At 34.9% G+C, this 20355-nt stretch overlaps 1 protein-coding gene across 10 annotated transcripts in view; it reads right to left on the reverse strand.

Annotated features, from left to right (window-relative positions):
• Window positions 1–20355, reverse strand: part of LOC113518684 (thyrotroph embryonic factor) — a 73958-nt gene that overhangs the window by 21792 nt on the left and 31811 nt on the right. For 2 of the 10 annotated variants that reach the window (XM_052896678.1, XM_052896679.1), the window contains exon 1: window positions 15587–15873. The exons of 7 other annotated variants lie outside the window; for them this stretch is intronic. In XM_052896678.1, the coding sequence (XP_052752638.1) occupies window positions 15587–15764 (178 nt within the window). In that variant the 5' untranslated portion in view covers window positions 15765–15873. Of the gene's footprint in view, window positions 1–15586; window positions 15876–20355 lie in introns of those variants that run through there. One more of the 10 variants, XM_052896677.1, reaches the window with a different exon arrangement.

Genomic DNA, 20355 nt, shown 5'->3' on the forward strand with positions numbered 1-20355 from the left:
GTAAATTTTGTGTAACTCTGTCACTTTTTTATATTTGATATTAGTTTTTTATGTGAACACATGATAATTTTTTTTTCTATACTTGGCACATTTTGTACATAATAAAGATCATTATATGAATTGATTATAATCATTTCTATTGTCAGCCGACTTCAAAAAACGGGGAGGTTATTACCTCATGACTCCGTCATTTGTAAACCAATTTGGAAAATTGGTTTTTACCTTAAAGGATATAGTTTTAGATTGATCCCAAAGAAACTCTAGTAAAACCAATTCAGTAGTTTAATTTTAAAAACAAAACAACTGGTTTAACCACGAAATTTTTTTAGGAAGCCATTTTTTTTTTTATTTTAAACCATTAAAAAGGTTAAAATCGATAACTTAATAAATTAACTAAACAAATATTGTATAAATGACAAAATTTACTTAAATTCTAATTCATTTGTTAGCTAATTTTCTTATTATACATTTAAACGTGTCAAAATAGTTATGTTCTATACTATAAGTAAATATATTGTACCAATGTAGTAAATAAATAAATAAAAGATGTAATTCACTACAACGAATATTCGCGGGCATAACGGATAAAAGGAATAACCCCAGCCGAAATCGAGTGAGCGCTGTGATGCAACTTCACGTTGGGTGCGCTTGCGCACACTTGTCGCGGACTCTCACTTTCGGCGGAGAAAGTCTATTCCGTGGGCTATTCCGATGACGACAACGCCAACATTATGCGCGGCGGATCACGACCGGCAATGCTTCGATCATTATAATTATCTATTTAGTTAGCAGCTGCAGTTATACTATTTCTAAACTGTATAAAATAAGACATCGAGTTTAAATTGTTAGTGGCTAGATTTTTTAAATAAGGAAAGAGAGAGAGAGATAGAAAATTGATTTTATTTATCTGAATACTAATGTTCAAATTACAATTTTTAAATGATCAAGCCGAATAAATTTTCCTTTGCTTTATTATTATTGAGCTGGCGACCATTTATTTTTTTTTCGTAATTCAACGAGAAAGTTGTTGTTCAAAGTGTTCGAATTTTTAAATTACCAATTACTTTTTTTTATTGGAAAACAAAGTCCATAACTTAAAGAGTTTTGTTTCCACTTTTATGTTCGTTTTAATAATATTCACACAGAAATAGTTCGCTATGGTTCATTGCGCTTTTTTTTTACATAAATAATAGGAAAGCGAGTGTTTGTTTAAGGAAACACGATAAATGGAGACTGTTAAAGGAAACAGGGAAGTTGTAATGTGTTAGAATTTATTTGTACTGCATTCATAGTTGTTAGTTGTTAACAAAGATAAATTATGAATGTTGACTAGTCAGTTATAAAAAAGTTAAACCTATATAAAAAGAATTTATTTAGATTCGATTAAGTTTTGGTTGCGAGAACAAAAGTCGGCCATTACGCTGTGAAGTAGTTTTGTTTGCATAGCTTCATTTTTGTTTTAAAGATGGGATATGTCAATGAAATTACAGGATACAGAGGCATAGCTACTTGTTCCTCAGGAATGGCAACGCATGGGTGGTATCATGGGCGAAACAGTATACTCTGTTATGTCCATAGTTCTGTTCATGTCTATAGGCGACAGTTACCACTTTTCATCAGGTGGGTCGTCAGATTGTGTCGTTCTAGGTTGCATAAAAACAAAGAATTTTCTTATTTTTTTTTTTGTGTTTTTGTTTATACAAACTGTTGGTGTTTTGGATATTTACATGCCATAAGAAGATCTTAAAGATGTTCATGGTACAATTTAAAATTTTCGAGTTTTTTTTTTTTATTTATTAATTAAATATTGGCAATCAAAAGCCTTCACATGTGGCTACTATTTTCTTTTAACGCGGAAAATAAGAAGAAAATGTCCGTGATGGTTTAGCGGTTTAATATACAGCCTTACTTCCAATTGTTGCAGGTTGCAGTTCCGCATAATACAAACTTGTTATTTGGTTTCGGCAAATTCTATTTTAGTTCTGTTTATTATGTATACAAATAAACATATCTGTCATGTTTAAATGTAAAAAAAAAATATTAAACTAACTAAATCATGTTTTTGTTTGATCACAACAATAAAAGCAAAAATTTAAAGATATTGTTGATTTTTCGTTGTTATTCCGACAAATCGATATTGAGATTGGAGGTAAGGAAAAAATTTGATTACAACGGTATTAATTTTCTTCAATAAACGGCCGTAACGACCGTAAGAAGGCATAAGCGACATTGAATTCCATTTGTCCACGTGTCCGTCCAAGTGAAAGCGTCCGAAACTGACCAGTCCAGAAGCACTCTCACTTTGTCCGTACAGCTAGAAAGTGGTGCCCAAACTCTCCTTTGGCCACATAATGACGCGCGATGCCTCACTGACTTGTAACATAACGACGCACTTCCGTGCCGACAACGGCTCGTCTCAGCCTTGTTTGTGTAATAAAATTTCTATTACCGCCTCGTTTAGAATTTGCGGGGTGAATTTTGACGTAATCGAATTGGGATCGCAAATGAGACGTTTTTTTTTATGAAATTTCTACTTAAACCCGATTTGTCTATGTCTAAAGTCAAACTGTGGATGGAATGGTTAAAGCTTGATGCATTAGTGTATTTAGAATGGTATAGAATCTAATAGTATAACAGATAAAAGTGGTAACCATCATTTATAGACACGAGCAGCATTTACCATGATACTCCTCATGCGCTATTTATTGATATGGTGTTATGCTTTGGTACCTTGTAATTTATATACCATATCTCAATTTTTTCAATAAAAAATAATCTGCATATTGTGACCGTCCAATTTTATGCTCAAAAACCTACGGCATAAGAATTAATCTTTAATCTTATGCCTGTACCAAGCTGCTTGATCACTGGGATTGGTATGTTGTAGTACTTCCTGTTATATGGAAAGACATAGGTCCAGTAATGGAAGGCATAAATTAGGATGTGTATTGTTCTGAATAGTTTTATAACGATATCTTATTTCAGCAGAGATCAGTGAACTGTCCGATTTATCTTGATCAAATTTATCGATCTCATTGGTTATTTATCAAGTAAAGTGCAGAGTTCAATTCCCGTATCGTATCATTAGATATATGACCTATATTATCTAAATCCCAAGTTTAATTCATTTCTAATTAGATATATTTATGTTGTAAATATTAATAATATACTATTAATATATATAAACTAAATAATATAATTAATTTTCTTGTATTATTGCATATTAATATATATATATATATATATATATATATATATATATATATATATATATATATATATATATATTGCATATTACTTAAAAAAAAATTGTAAATGGGTAAAAAAATTTTAAAACTAATAAGAGTTTATTTTGTGAATGTCGTAAGAAGCAACTAAGGCTCGGCGAGGGAGGCAGCAGCGTCCCTATTAAAACATCTCTAAAGTCTAACTGCATTTGCCAATGTCAAGCGTGAGAACTACTGGAAAAACTCTCCAAGGGGGAGACTTATGTTCAGCAGTGGACAGTTAAAGGCTCATATGGTGATGAATAAATTGTGATATAAATTAAGCGGATATGCATTATGTAGATTCTAAAGGAAACATAAAAGTATTCAATTCGCACCAAGCATTCTCAAGTAATGCGCTCACCAACTTCGACAGATCTGTGTCTATAAGTTGTCTTATTTCTTGACCACTTACCATCGCTTGCTGTTCATTTGTGAGAATCATACCTTGTTTACGATTAATGCTTTGATAATATTTTCCGAATAAACAAATTAATAAAACTTGTTCATGCCGTGGGCACTACGTGGAAAGCTAGTCTTGCGTAACGTTCACTTCCTATTCAGGAAATATAGGTGAGGAGTGCCGACTGGCGGTTCTGTGGGGCGGGAGGAGGCGAGGGGGCGGCCGGGGGAGGAGCGGGGAGTGGGAAGTGACTGCTCTTGCGCAATAGTGAAAGCAGTTTTCCGGCGTCGCGCGATCATTTTCGTAAACGTGTGAATTGAGCGAAAGTGAGCTAGAAAGCGCTCGCTTCGGTTAAGGTTTTATCAATCACATATTAATCATTAACTGAACGTACCAAATTGTTCTTTTTTTTTTTTAAATGTTATTAATGATTATGGGGGCATCGATCGAATCATGTTTAATGTATTATATAGATCGATTTAATGATTTAACAAGTGATAAATCCGGTTATGTGTTATTTATAACATCGTTAATGTCCTATAAGAGGAGATATTAGTGCTCTATTTATTTTCATCCAGGAAATTTATTCAAAAAGTCTATATATTTTTTTTGATGGGTGAAAATGGTATGGTAACTTCGCCTGCGCTAACTGGATACGCCGGCGGAGCACCAGTGAAGGGTGATAGATGAGAATGAAAACAGGCCAGTTAGCACATCATGATGAATTCATCAGGAATTAACTATGTTAGTTTCCAGGGAGAACTGCGAGGAGGTCGACATGGTTGGGTATATTGCTAGCAATGGGATTCTCAGTCTTCATTACTAACAATCCCTTTTCCCCCCAATATCTATGTATAATTAAATGACTGTTATTCAAGCGCGTCACGTGGGAAAGGCTGGACCGATTGGCTTTTTTTAATGTCTGATTAAGGTAAAGGCCAATAAGGGAATACTTTACCGATAGAAAAAAGATTCTTTTTGCATTTTAGTTTGTTAGTTTTGTAGTTTTCACGCATTTTAGTGTTCCAAAATGCATCGTAAATGTTGAAGATATACTTATCATGAGAACTGTGTTGCACCTAAAATATAGGTAAGAACTTCTTACCTGAAAACCTAAAAATGTTAGGTTATATTATGAAATTTTATTGCCTCCGAGGCGCAGTGGTAGGTATGTTAATTTGAGTAATTGACGACCCTAATTAGATTCCCAGTTAGGTCAATTTAAAAAAACGAACTCCCCTGATTTCGACTCTGGTCTGGATGTTGTGGTTCGTTGCCCGGTTCCTAATAACACAGGCCATCCCCAGAACCCAAGAATGTCGAACCTACTATTGTTATATATAATATTTTAATATAAAAAGTTCGACTAGTTTCGGCGCCATTCGGAACCCTTAATCTTGAGCGGCAGTGACGCGAGCGCGAGCTGACGGCGCGCTTCGGGCCGCTGACTTTTCCGACGCCGTCACAGATAAGAAAAATGGCGTACGGAGATCTTATTAATATTTTATATAAAAGTTTGATTCAATAAATGTTATTAGATTCAAAAATATCCTCTAAAAATGGATTTTTGAAATTTCAACTCTAGGGAGGAAAGAGAAGATATCTAATAATAAAATAATATAAAAGGCCGGCAGGCAGGTGCGTAAGTATAATTTCTGTGATGTTGCAAGTGCCTATGGGATGTGGTAATCGATTACCATCAAGTGAGCTGCATGCTACATATACCCTCCTAAGTTACATAAAAAAAAATCTACCAAAATTGTATAATAATTGTGTCAAATATTGATAAAATATTACAGCAGTACAATATGGAAATACTGGGGAGAAGGGAATTGTTAGTAATGGAGACTGAGAATCCCATTGCTAGCAATATACCCAACCAGGTCGACCTTCTCGCAGTTCCCCCTGGAAACTATCATGGTTAATTCATCATAATGGGCTAACTGGCCTGTTTTCATTCTCATCTATCACCCTTCACTGGTGCTCCGCCAGCGTATCCAGTTAGCGCAGGCGGAGTTACCATACCATTTTCACCCATCAAAAGAAAAAATATGGAAATACTATTGTTTATATCTTTAATAATATTGTTTTGTGTATTTTGAGGTACCTGCAAGGTCGTACGACATGGTTCTAACATTTAAAATAATTAACAAGGCGAATAAAAATGATGATTGAAGTAAATGTATCAATCACGAGTAAGCAATCTGCTGCAAGGAGTAACATGTTTATATTTTACTTATTTTACAATAATGATTATTTTAATATTATGATTGCTTTTGATTACATTCTACGTAGCTATAAAGATAACTTTAGAGGCAAGGTAAAATGATCTTTAAGAATATTCACGTAAAATAGAGAATCTTTTGAGCCCACTGTTCGTGTTCTCTAGCCATTTTTAAGGGTAGATAGAGGGGACTATTATGCATTCTCATTAGTAACATTCCCTATTTATACGATACTACAAGAATTCCACTCGCTGTTACACAGATAGTATGAAATATTGTACGTATGTAGGTAGGTACGCCGAGGTTTTCCCAAGAGACTACAGCATGAGGTTCTTCGAAAGGGGGGTAAAGAGTTTTCTTCAGGGTCGGCAACGCGCGCGTAATACCTCTGGTATTGCAGACGTTCGTAGGCTACGGTAACCGCTTACCATCAGGCGGGCCGTATGCTTGTTTGCCACCTCAGTGGTATAAAAAAAATAGGTGGTGCCTCTCTTAAAACATCGCCAAAACCTAACCGCGGTTGTCAACCCACCCGCCTGGTTATTACTGGCAAAATCCCCCTCAGTGGAGAAAGCCTATGTTCTGCAGTGGATAGTTAAGTGGTGTGACGATGATGATGATGAAATATAGAAATGAAAAACCTGACCAAAATTAATACAGAAATCCAACTGATGTATGTTATAATGAAATTGGTGTATTTCCGTCATAGGTATCCAGACTTTTTTATATTACTTAGAATGGCAAACAAGCTGATGGCCCACCTGATAGAAAGAGGTTACCTTCACCTATAGACATGAGTAGTACTGTGGACATAACAGAGTATACTGTTTCGCCCATGATACCCACCATGTGTTGCTATTTCTGTGGACTCAGGTGTTATTCCTCTGTACCCTATAAATTCACGCCATATCCCACCGTTCAAACCGAAACACAGCCATGCAAACACAACTGATTTACGGTTGGAACACGAATGGGACAGAGGTACTCAAGCAATCGACTTTTGTACAAAGTCTCCCTTTAGTAAATGACAGACCAGATGAACGAAACATACATATGTAGATACGGGAGCGGTATGTACATATAACACAACCCATGCCTAAATACTTGTGAGTTCAAATTAAATTATTGCTTAAAGTCGGCTTTTAACATCCAAGACTTATGTTTGATTATTGATATTCCAATATTTGTGTTCTGCATGTCACAACTGCTTTTTTTTTCCAATTTTAACGACCTTGAATAAACGAGTTCAGATTCGAGATCTCATCATCTCGACATGTTAGTTTAAAATTATATTCCTAATATTGTCTCTGATTCTGTCTGGTGTATGGACTACACAATATTTATCTCGTTAAATAAAATCACCAAATAAATTTAACAGTTTACAGATAATAAATATGGATGGATTTGATTTAAATGTTCTTTTTTTATATTGGTTTTATTTATTTTTTATTTATAATAATAATAATAATAATAATTATAACTTTATTGTAGCTAAAAATCGGGTATACAATTTATTATACAGGGATTACTATACTAGGCTCGCAGACCTGTATCGTAGTAGTCAGTGAGTGGCTAATTAAGTTAGTATATATTTATTGCCATTTACAGACCCCTTCTTGTACAATTTTATCATTTAAGTACTCGAAAATTAAAATACATTTGAAATTAAATAAAAAAAAAATACATAACTAAACAAGAAAAAAAAAGGAAAAAATTAATGCAAAATATTTGAGGTTCCATAAGGTACTTATTTAAATCAGTGTATTGAGTCTCTCATCCGAAAAATGGGTATTGGCGATTCGCACAAATGCTAAAGTTAAATGAGTTAAGAGGCCGCCTGAAAATCAGCGCTATAATATAGGTACATCTCGCTGGAGGTGTGCATACATAGCAACAGCTGAGGCGGCTCTTATAACCAGCAAAATGAAATGATCTCTTTTCTCTTTTTATTATTATTTATTTTTATCTATAATAATAATTATTATTATTGTTAATAATAAATAATTTATCTATATAAATATTAAATATTTAATCAAAACCTTTGAGCGTAATATATTAATGGTATGGAATTGTCTTAGACGTTGGATCCGTTCGTATTCTCATGCTGAAATCATTATTTTGAACTTATCAATACGTAAAATGTTATTAATATATAAATATATTTTTAATCAATAGATAATAAAATATATAATAATAAGTACTAGTACTGTTTCCACTTCTTTGTTTCTTCTGATTTGCTGGAAAAGAACTCTTACAGAGTAAAGCTCGCCTGTTGTGCCTCTTCATTTAATATAAATTATAAAAATGTATGTTTTGTGTACAATAAAGTATAAATAAAAATATAAATATATAAAATAAAAAAATAAAATCGTAGGCTCGTATACAGAACTGTTTTTGTGTTATTAAACGCTGTCACAATTGACAGGAGGACCAACATTTTACAGAATGGTAAAATTTTGGTATATAATTTTACTCTACTGTCTGTCGTATGTATGTATGACAAATTTGCATGGTAGGTATTCAGATATAAACGCACTTTGAAGTTGACACATGTAGTTTGTTCTCGAAAATAATATAAGCCAGCCATTTAAAATGTGTAGATAAAAATTTGATGTAAAAATCACTTGTTGAACTTCAACCTGCGTAAGACCGATCCTCATTTAAATAACAAAATGTGATTTCTTCAATGAAACACTAATATTGTTTTTATCTCATTGTAACGTTACAACTCTCAAGTTTAAATATAATTTGCACATATTAAATGAGTATATTTAGTAATATATTTAACTATATTGTTTTAAAATTTATTAATGCATGTAGAGTTAACTAAAGTGCATATAATAGGTAGATTAGCAGTAGCAGGGCTATATTAAAACGTAAAAAAATGAGTTTATGATACAATAATGTATTCTTAAAAATATAAATTTAATAAATTTTACTAATTAAGATGGTGTTGAATTATTAAAAAGCAAATTTCAGTCGCTACCTACATTACATGGCTTATTATAATGACATTGTAACATTTTTATTTATGTAGGTTATATAGTACAACCAACATAATATTTAACTTATGCAACTATGCATTCTGTAACTCTAGTCTAGTATGCAGCGATCAGCTGGGTTGTAGTAGGGGAACGGGGCAGGGGGGGATCAGGTTAGCGGGAAAGTAAAAGTCGGAAGGCGGCGCGAGGTGGGGCCCCCAGCTGTGGGGGGCATGCGGAAACTAATGAAAGATTACTTTTACTCTCTACGTCGGTAAGTGATGACGATGACGGAGACTGCGCGTGCGCAATCTTCCACATGCACTATTATGTATGATGATTGGCGGTGTAGTTAAACTCGACTCACTAAAGGTCGTTTATTATCGTGTTTTCGACTAGCTGTTGCCCGTAGCTTTGTACGCATGGTGTCATGTGATCCCTTATGTTGGAATTTTCAAAAATCCTTCCTTCTTTGCTTAGATGCTTACGCTATAAAATAAACCTATGTTTTAAAACTCAGCTACCAAGATTTACTAGTCAAGTAGGCTAGTGAAAAAGATTATATATGTATGATTTGTAAAAGGGTCTCACTTTTTAATATGAAATCGACTGAGACTGTCAATATTTTCAAATTATTTAAAAAAAAAAGAGGTCTTAAAATTTTATTTAAAATATCTTCTGTCTATTATTTTATTTAAAAAATGAGCAGGCTCCAAATATGCAGCATTATTTTTGTGTATAAGTTACTTTCATTAATTCTGAAGTGATTTTTAGATATTCCTTTCTTCTCCTGTTAGTACCATACTTATAAATTTTATCACAACAAAAGTGGATTATTATTTTACCAATATATGTATATCTTCAATTACATTATTTAAATTTTGGCATTTATATATTTGTCAGGTTATGCATGTTAGATGAAAAAGTGACGATACAAAAGTGGAAATATGAGACTTACGAGTCGTCTACACTAGCCTTTATTTAACATTTAGCACGATCAGTCTATTTATATTTTAGTTTATTATTCTACTACTATTAAACCGTGTGGTCCCGGCATAGAATAGGCCACCTTTTCCTTTCCCATAGGTATCGTAAGAAGCGATTAAGGGAGGGCGAGGGTGAGGCTTATTTTTCTCTGTGAAGATTCTAAAAGAAATCAAGATGATTTGCAGAAAATATTGCGGTGTTTTCCAAATTGATTTGGTTATTTTATTGTTAGAACTTACGACGATAGAGCCCGAGATGGAAAAGACTAACATTTTAACGAACTCGGGATGATTTTAGAAATAAAAAGTAACAAATAGTTGTTGAAATAAAGAAGAAATAATTAGAGAATTAAAATCCTCCATTTTTGGAAATAATTGAAAAATTGTGTATGCCATTCAATACATTGGTATTGTTTATAAATAAATCATGTATTGTATTACATGTAATGTCATATAACGTAACAGATATGTGATGTACAGTTATGTATTGGGTGATGATACAGTTATGAAATCATCATGTGACATACTTTATCTGCAGATTGTAACATTTGATGTTTATTTATTTTTTGATACACGACAGACAGACAGGTCAAGAGTAATTACGATATACAAGAACAAAAACTTAATATTATCACTGCACCGTCTCTCAGTAAGAAATAATTAAATTGTGCCAATGTTAGGTATAATGTACATATGTAATATCAGCACAGTGGTAATTTTGTTTAAACATAGTGATTATTTTAGAAATAAAAAGAAACAAATAGTAACATATTAAGTACATAAAGGACAGTTTTAAGGTTGTATCTATTGCTGGTAAACTTGTAGAGTTAAGGATAAATTTGTATGAACTATACAGACTAGATGACAACAATAAAGAAGTATGTTTACTGGTCGATAAAGAAGAGAATGTAACTGATCGTAAACTATGCGGATAACAAATATATACCAGACTTATATGGATGTATAATAAATACATAGAAAGCATTTAACTTCGTATATTTATAATAGTTGAACCCATGTAGAAGAGGCGAGGCTAAGTAGTTGAAGAAGTAAATAGTAAGAAAAATATGGTTATTACAGATTTAATAAGGGTTTATTAAGGATTTAAAGATTATGATTGTAAAATTTGGGTCAACATAGACAACTTTATCACGTATGGAATATTTGATATAATCTATATGTTAGACGTATAACAGAATATTTTGAGAAAGTGAATGATAAATTTCCTTTACCTAAATTATTCTCGGTAGGCAACAACTTTCCATAATTTGTTTACAATTATTCCGTGAATTACAGTACTTTAAAACTGTCACGGGCCACGACAAAAAAATTATAATTAAAAAGTGCTTGTTAACGAGTCAGTTTGGGTTACGAATTTTTGTGTTGAAGTTTATACTAGCAAGATTGATAAAACTTAATACAGTCTTTTAAATCAATCTAACAAACTCAATATTATTACAGATGATTGAGAAAATGTTGAAATAACCAAAACAGTAGAGGAAACTGAAGCACATGAAACATTTATGATCAGTTGTTTTACTAACGTTGAGATAGAATTAGTCAATAATATTTCCGAGAATAGAGACATTGACTCTGAAATGCCATAGGTATCCAAAGGTCATCTAGAGAATAATATTTATTGTGTACGGAGTTTTAAAATATACATTTCGTGGGTACAGTATGAGTATATAAAAATAATACTTGCTAATACCCCGGAATAGAGACCCTTGGATATCTTTGCCAACACTGCTAATGGGTTTCGTCTAAAATTTTAGCTTGCATATCGACAGACGGATATAATATTTAACGTTACAACATTAAAGTATAGAATTAACTAAACCTCAACGCTTGCTAGCATGGGAAATTAAAATACAATATAATCACCAATTCGTTTTCTCATTCATAAATAAAAGTATACATACGAGCACTCGGAGCTGGCAACTTTCTTGCTATCTTCGGATATAATCTCGGAGTGTTAAGAATAAAAAGTAAAAGTAGACGCTGCGGTGACTACGCGCACGCGGAAGAAAGCACGTGCCGGGGGGCGGAGGCGAGGGGGGCAGAGGGGGGAGAAAGTCGCGAAAAGGTCGCCACTTTTTTTCCAAATATTCGAAGTGAAAGTCTGCACGCTCGAATTGATAAAAAAGGAGTAGCTGTGACGGTGTGCCGCAAATGCTCCGGGTTGCCAGTTGCCACATTCAGTTCGCACTTCAAAGTTTGTGAATATTAAGTTCAATATTCACAATCGAAAGTTTATGTTCCATTGTTGCTGTGTGACCTTCTTTTTTACTGCATTTTAATAAAAGCATTTCAGTAACCTATCCTTTGCCTTATATTACCTTAATTAGATTTGAAACGTCGAATTATTAATTGAACGATAACACCAATGAGTACTAAAGTATCCTATATATATATGCCATTAAGGGTCATAAAGTGAGAAGACTGGTATTGTCAACTGCGTGCACTGATCAACGAATGTGGATGACAGGGGAAATTGTTCCGGTACCGTATCAGACTACTGCATCACGAGGATGACCTTAATTCCCGAGTGACGTAATTGTACACGTACTTGTGTTTTATTGTCAACGCATCCCGCTCACCTGACTGTACAGCAATTACCGCTTACATCGAGAGAATATAGTCCAACTATTGAGAAAGAGTTCGATGCGATCATACAAATATGTAACCTTAAAACTTCCGTCCTTAACAGGATTAACTGTAAGATTATATGATATTTCTGAGCTAAAATTATCATTAACACAATAATTAAACGGTAAATAATAATTACATAAAAATGAAAAAAAAAAAAAACAAACCGGGAATTTACTATATTGATTTCGAGTTTACTCGGGTGCCAATATAAAATAAAAATAACGTACAATGTTAACACACGTATAGATATGTTGAAGTTTTTCTTAAAAGAAACCTAATAATTTATTTTGAAATTAATTAAACAAATTATTTTTTTAAATTATATTGAAATGAATATGAACAAATAAAGCCGGAAGTAAATAATCTTGCACTAGCGTTTGTAAAATCCAACAGGCCAGACCAAAAACAACCGATGAGGAAACTACGGGATACACTGTGCTACTAATTCATCCTTGTTCTCGATAGATGCAAATACTTTTTGTTGTCAAACTTGCATATCTAGCATTTGTATTTACGTTAATGACACGCAATCATTACACGCTGATTCAATACTGCATGGTTACAACTACACAAGATTTGAATTTGGAACTTAAATTAGAAGAACATTATATTAGGGATTGAATGAAGTCGGTTACCATGCAACAAATCACTGCACCTTTTGATGATAATAAAAAAAAAATACACTTATTGAAGCGTCCCTACAATATTCGTACTCTGATTCATTATGCCATAAAATAAACCTACCATAAAGACCGGTGGCAATCAAATTTCGTCTCGTAATATATTATAAAATATAATAGGGGCGACGAGCTGCCTCAATGATTAGAAAGGTCTCAGTAAATTATGTGAGATATTAGTATTTGAATGCGAACGTACATTATTTTGGTATTTTATACACAAAATAAAGAGATTACTTTGATTCCAATATCATTTGTAACTTTAACGCCATTTAGATAGGTGAACGATCAATTATTATTTTGCAGTCGTGTTTAAGTACTGTGAAGGAAGTCTTAAGCATGTTATAATCTTTTAGAGTTAAAAGCTTTCGGCCTTTTTCTAATTTCTATTGGTCATTCAAGTTTTAAAAATATATGATCGATCATTTCTGATACTTTATAAAGTATAAATATTTGCTTATAAAGTCGATATAAGTCCTTAAAAAGTATAAATAAATAATTTAAAAGAATTCCAAGTTTGAAAGTTGATGTGAAAGCGTCTAATAACAATTTAGGATTGCAGGATGGAGACACAAACTAAACTAAAAAAGAAACATATAAGTATATTGAAATTTTGAGCATAAAATTGTTTACATTATATGATGATTAGTTTGAAGTACTTTAACCTGGCGACAGTTCAAAACAGACTAAATATTGTTGAGATGTGTCGCTAACATACGCCCTCGACCAGTATACCCAGTCACGAGGTAAAGTCTATCGAAATAATGAAATAAAATAAAATACAGAAGTTTAGGGTAACGTTTTTTTTATGCAACTTAGAATGACAAACACGTTGACGGCCCACCTGATGGAAAGTGGTAACCGTCGCCTATAGACATGAGCAATATCGTGGACATAACAGAGTATACTGTTTCGCCTATGATACCTCCTATGCGTTGCCATTCCTGAGGTCTCAGGTGTCATTCCTTTGTACCGTGTAAATTCACTGCCATATCCCACCCTTCAAACCGAAACACAGCCATGCAAACACAACTGCTTCACGGTAGAAACACGAATGGGACAGAGATGCCTAAGTAAACGACTTTTGTACAAAGTCTGCATCTAGTAAAAGTGTAACATTATAATTTGTGAAACAAGCAAAAGACTTAGTATTAAAATTAAGAATATCTGAAAACAATAAATATATACTAAGTACACAAGATGCCAAAACAAACGATGAATTGAAAATGTCAGATTTGTACGTGTATTGAAAAAATTCGCTTGTCAAAGCCATTCAAATGTCTGAAGTTGAGAAACGTCTAACCCATAATCCTATAACATTAAATATTTTATCCTGAACACGTATAGGAAGTATTTGTATTCGTTGCATATATGTATGTACATTTTGATGGGATACTAAGCGAGTTATTATTATTATATCCTAAATTTGTACTTCTATGTTGTTAGATTTAATCTCTTTTATATCTTCCTTCTAAATTGCAACTCTTGGGTTAAAGATCTTTATAACTACTTCTACAAGCTCTTATAGTTTTACAATAGATACGTGATTTAGTCGTAACAGAAAATATTTCTGATCTTTTTATGATGATAGATTTTAGATGATATTGACATAAGTCACAGACAGAAGGTCTCTGGATGCTTGGACCATTTTGTATGGCTTCTATCCGCGTCCCGACTAATCGCGTTTGCCGCGAAACCTTCCGCACTATAAGCGCCCACATAAACACAAGTGAACACACACATTGAAACGTGAATCTAATTATCTTAAAGCATGTTTATACTTCTCGTGAGACGACAGAGGCCTTGGTACCAGGCAGGCAATGACAGATTCTGTTTAAAAGTGAATCCGGTAATGTTGACCTATTTTAGTTTTGGGTGTTCGACTGTTCGCTTTAATTAATAAAATTTACATAATATTATGCTGCCGTTGACATTAAGAGGAAAAGTAAAATTGCAAGCGTATGAGATGGCACGTGTTGTGCCACGGAAAACTAAAGGTATATTTAACTGAAATTGCAGCACATAATTACAGAAAATGTCCGCGTAGTTCCGTGCGTATATGACTTTTGAATAACGCGCGCGATATGAGCGATATTTGCTGCAGTGTTCGTATCCACTTATCTGGAACACTGCTGTTACTGTGCAGGGGATGAGACGTACGGAAAAACGCACTAGGATGTCCGAACTCCGGAGCCAGTGAAAGGCCCAAATCGCCGAAACAAAGAGCTCTCGATCAACCGAAATGTTCTGTCCGGGTTGCGCTCGCGCACTTTCTCTTTTTTCACGACTCTCTCGCGCCCTGGGGCAACATCAATCACGGAACGCAAGTGTTATGTTGCGGAGAAAGTGCGCGGGCGCTTCCTGATGGCGGAAAGCAATAGGGCGGCGCGACTGACCGTTGACGAAGACGTGCTGCCTCCAGATGTGGTACTGACTCCACCGGTCGTCGTCCTGCGTGTGACCGTGCTGCAGTTGTGGTAACGAGGGTAAGGGAGGCGGCGGCGCCGGCGGCAATAGCTGCGGCGGCGGCGCCGGAGGGCCTAGCGGCTGGATCGGTTGGTGCTGGTACTCCATGTGGTAGAGTCGAGGCGCTCCGCGACGCGCTCGCTCACTGATCACTCATCGCGGCGCGGGCGCGGCGTTATCGCGCGGCGTGCGTGCGCGGCGTCCGTCGTGCTTCGCGCGACTGCTGGACGCGCGCCGGCACGCGTGCATCCTCCCTCCCGCGGACGCCTCCACCACCCCCCCACACCCGCACCCACCCCACCTGCTGCCACCTAGCTTTCCGCTACTTCCTTCCTTGCACGCACGGCATAGTTTTTAATTGCAGTGACATAATCACGATGCACGATCACTCTCGCCGCCGATAACTGATTACTGGTCGTCGCGCGTGTTATGTGTACATATGAGTACACGTGTCTCCTTTCGCACGTAAACAAAGCTATCGACTAGGCCACAATAGCGCATGACCAGACCATGTCTTTACATTATCTTTGTAACGTACACCGCGGTTATTATTGTAATATACATATAGGATAAGTAGACCCATTAATAACTACGTTTTCACATGCTAAACCTTTAAATATATAAATATTTCACCTTTATGAATGGTTAAGCATTTATTTTTAATCTGCATTTAAAGTTCAAACTGTATGATCCTACATATCAGTCGTCAACTGTCCGCTGCTGAACATAGGTGTCTTCCTTGGGAGGCTACGTCTGTAGTCGCCACGCTTGGCAGGATTGGCAATCGTAGTTAGGCTTTGGTGATGTTTTAAGAGAGACGTTTCGATGCTGGGACTACACGGCTGAACTGTATGATTAGTAAAGTAGAACTATGACGTGGTGATAATGTTTAAAATTGAAGGAGTTAAGGAGTATTAGAGTTTATACGAAATATGTTGAGACTGCGTGGTCTATTTACGTGTGACCCAGCAATGACGCGTTTTGTTTTAAATGGATGGTAATGGAATGGTAACCCCGCTTGCACTAACGGGTCACCAGTGAAGGATGATAGGTGAAGATAAAGGCAGGTCAGTTAGCCTAACGTGATAGATTTACTTGAAGTAGAACACGATAGTTTCCAGGGGGAACCGCGAGGAGGTCGACCTGATAGGGTGTAACAATGGGAGTACTAATCCCCATTTTTAACAATCCATTATTTTCCCCAGCAATGGCGCGTTGAAGTCTTTAATACGTAAACTGCGTGACTAAGTCCCAAACTAACAATAGGTACATTTTAAAGAAGTAACAATTAAATTAAGGTCAGAAAATAGTAATTTTTACCAGAGGGAGACTTTGTACAAAAGTTGTTTGCTTGGGCACCTCTGTCCCATTCGTGTTTCTACCGTGAAGCAGTCATGTTTGCATGGTTGTGTTTCGGTTTGAAGGGAGTGGATTTACAGGGTACAGAGGAATAATACCCGAGTCCTCAGGAATGGCAACGTATGGGGGGTATCATGGGCGAAACAGTATACTCTGTTATGTTCAAGGTACTGCTCATGTCTATAGGCGACGGTTACCACTTTCCATCAGGTGACCCGTCAGCTTGTTTGCCATTCTAAATTGCATAAATACTAAAGGGGGTTGGGGCTGTGGCCCCTTAACACAGGTTATTATATTAACCTATTTAGAAGCCCAGTTCTAAAACCACAACTGCTGTTCCCTTACAAAACTATAATATTAATATTAGTTAAGAAAGAACAGTTATGTTTTTTTACAAACAAATCACGTCTCGTCTCATTATCTCACTAAGTGTAACTGAACACTTACTTGCGAGTAATTGATCTCTTTACATGTTAAATCAACGCTTAGATTTCATTGTCAGGCAGTTTGTTTTCGATTGATAATTCAACAATAGACGTCGAGTCAGCGGCTGCGCGTAAGGCGCCAACATCTCTACCAGGTGTGCGTTGACTCACGGTTTGCAGGAATTTATAACACCTCACACAGCGTTTAAACCAAACGTAAGTACATCTAGGGTTGCCAACTATACTGGTAATATAACATTATTATACTTTTTTTCACTACATTATACTTTTTAATGTTAAACAAAAATATAGTGTGAATGTTAATGTTAGAAAGACTCGGTTTTCCGCGCTTAGCCTCTCATTTGGGCCGTTGTGCGTATGAGTCGTGGCTAGTACAGCCAACCTAGCTCCGCCCAGAAGCGCAGAAGCTTCCTGGGTTCTTCACAGGCTTCACGGAGCGACCTCACCGTTCCGAGGATTTCTAAACGTTGATGGGCCACAGCCTCACATTCCAGGATTACGTGAGCAGCCGTTTCTTCAGCGTCGAAACAGCCAAAAAAATATAGTGTACAAAATACTGGTTTCAGCATCAATATGCTTAACACTATAAGTGTTAGACTTAGACGTTCACATATATTTTTTTATTTAATCAGGGGGCACTCAGTGCAGATTAATTTAATAAAAAATTTGCTCGTCATTTATTTTAATTTTAATTATAAATGTGACACATATGCCACTACCGCAATTAAAAAAAAAATCATTGTAAATTAATAAGTGACGAGAGAAGCTCTAAAAAATATGTATTTACGAGTAAAACATTAAATCCCTTTTTCTAAAAATATTATTTTGATATTGTTCTCAGAGCTTTATTTCTTGTAAAAAAAAGTTGACAGCCCTAGTACATAAATACATGAGGAGTAGTTGTGAAAGAGAGGAATTATTAATAATGGAGTCAAGCTAGCTTCTGTCTGGCTATCAGGTCGACCTCGATGGGGACCCTACAGTAAATTATTGTGGTTATTTTATATATAGGCTTACTGGAAGGAAAAGAGTTGTTAGTAATGGGCATTATCAACTCTTGTATGTATGTATATCCCTGTTTAGTATAATGAAACGGTAAGTTTAAGAGAAAATAACTATAATCATGCAACTACAGAAGTACAGAAAGCATGATCTTTCTGTACAGTGAAAGAGGAAAGAGAAAATTCAAGAAAACAGTAATGAAACATTTAATTTTCATCATCCGTCATACTCGTGAACGGGTGCTTCTAGTAGGGACTGGTCTGTCCGAGAATACTGTGTTTGATTGTGGCATTGTAGCGTTCTTTCTTTTATCAATACGACGTTTGTGATAGTCATTTTATCTGGTCATATTTATTAATTTTTTGTTGTACACTTAACTCTTATTTGATAACAAGCAACAGCTGTGTTTCTTGCTCGTCCTTCTCGGCAGAAATTACATTCCTATCTGTGCGATAGATAAAAAAAAATACTAATATTAAATGCTTATTATTAAGTTTACTTGAATAAACATTATTTTTAATCATTTATTTACAATCTGCTATAATTAACTACATATATGTTAATTAAAATTTCATTTAAATATTTATATATTTTATCTGGTATTTTTAAACTCATGAGTATTTAAATAGAAAAGATTTACATAAGACCGATATTATTCCGTTTTGTTTATCGAAACCATAATTTTTGAAAGCAATTCGTTAAAGGATAAAGTTAACGAAAGTCCATGAAGCCATATGTAAGCGAAACAATACGAGAAAGGTTTAATCGTGGTACTTTTTTGTTAACAAATTTGTTTATTATTAAACTCACTTATTAATTGTATTTTTTAAATCCAAATTTTACTATTTTACTATTACAATAAAATTTTAATTACACGACGTTTGTTTATCCCATTAATATTATAAATCCTTTTAAGAATAGATGAACGTTTGTTACTCTTTCACGCAATAACTACTGAACAGAATTGAATGAAATTTAGTACACAAGTAGGTTATATCCTATCTTAGCACATAGAACACTTTATATACTGGTCTAATTATTTATTGAGGGAGACTTTAAGTCCATGGTACTGCTCATGTCTATAGGCGACGGTTACCACTTTCCATCAGGTGGGGCGTCAGCTTGTTTGCCATTCTAAGTTGTATAAAAAAAAGTTAAAAGCCATAGATTCTCTGAATTATTACTATATTTATCATTGTGACATTCAATATTGCGTGTGGTGACTATATTTTGTTTTACATATAGACACATCACATCCTTCTAATATCATCATCATTAACATCACATCAGCCTTCAACTATCCACTGCTGATCATAGGCCTTCCCCTTGGAGGATATTGCCAGTAGTTGCCACGCTTGGCAAGCGGATTGGTCACTCCAGTTAAGCCTTGGAGATGTTCTAAGAGGGACGATGCTGCATATCCCTCGCTCTCTCTTAGTAGGCGACTACGACACCCACGGGAAAGGTGGGGGTGACCTATTCAATGCTGGGACCATATAGAAATCTGTCTTTTTGTATGTATATTTAAAACATACAAAAATTCATACATCAAATTGAACGCGGTTCTCACAGCTATATTTCTGAAGACCAAACTAAAAAAACTAGTATACGTTTTAACTTGATACAGCACAGTTAATTTCATTGGTTTTTTTTTTCATCAGAAATCCACGCGTACAAAGAAGTGATCATAAATTTAGTAAATAAGGCTTTTTCTAAAGTCTAAAATAGTTATTGCATATATTATTCGTGTGATTATGATATTATAAACAAACGTAAATATCTAATGTAACCGGTTACCCATCTATAAAAATATCACTACGACCTTGCTTACCCACATGACAGTTCTGTCGGACACCGTCCTTACTTGACGACTAATTTGACAAAAAAAAATT

This window comes from Galleria mellonella, unplaced genomic scaffold (assembly GCF_026898425.1).
Source record: "Galleria mellonella isolate WM207_F2 unplaced genomic scaffold, CSIRO_AGI_GalMel_v1 utg33, whole genome shotgun sequence".
Taxonomy (NCBI): Eukaryota; Metazoa; Arthropoda; class Insecta; order Lepidoptera; family Pyralidae; genus Galleria; species Galleria mellonella.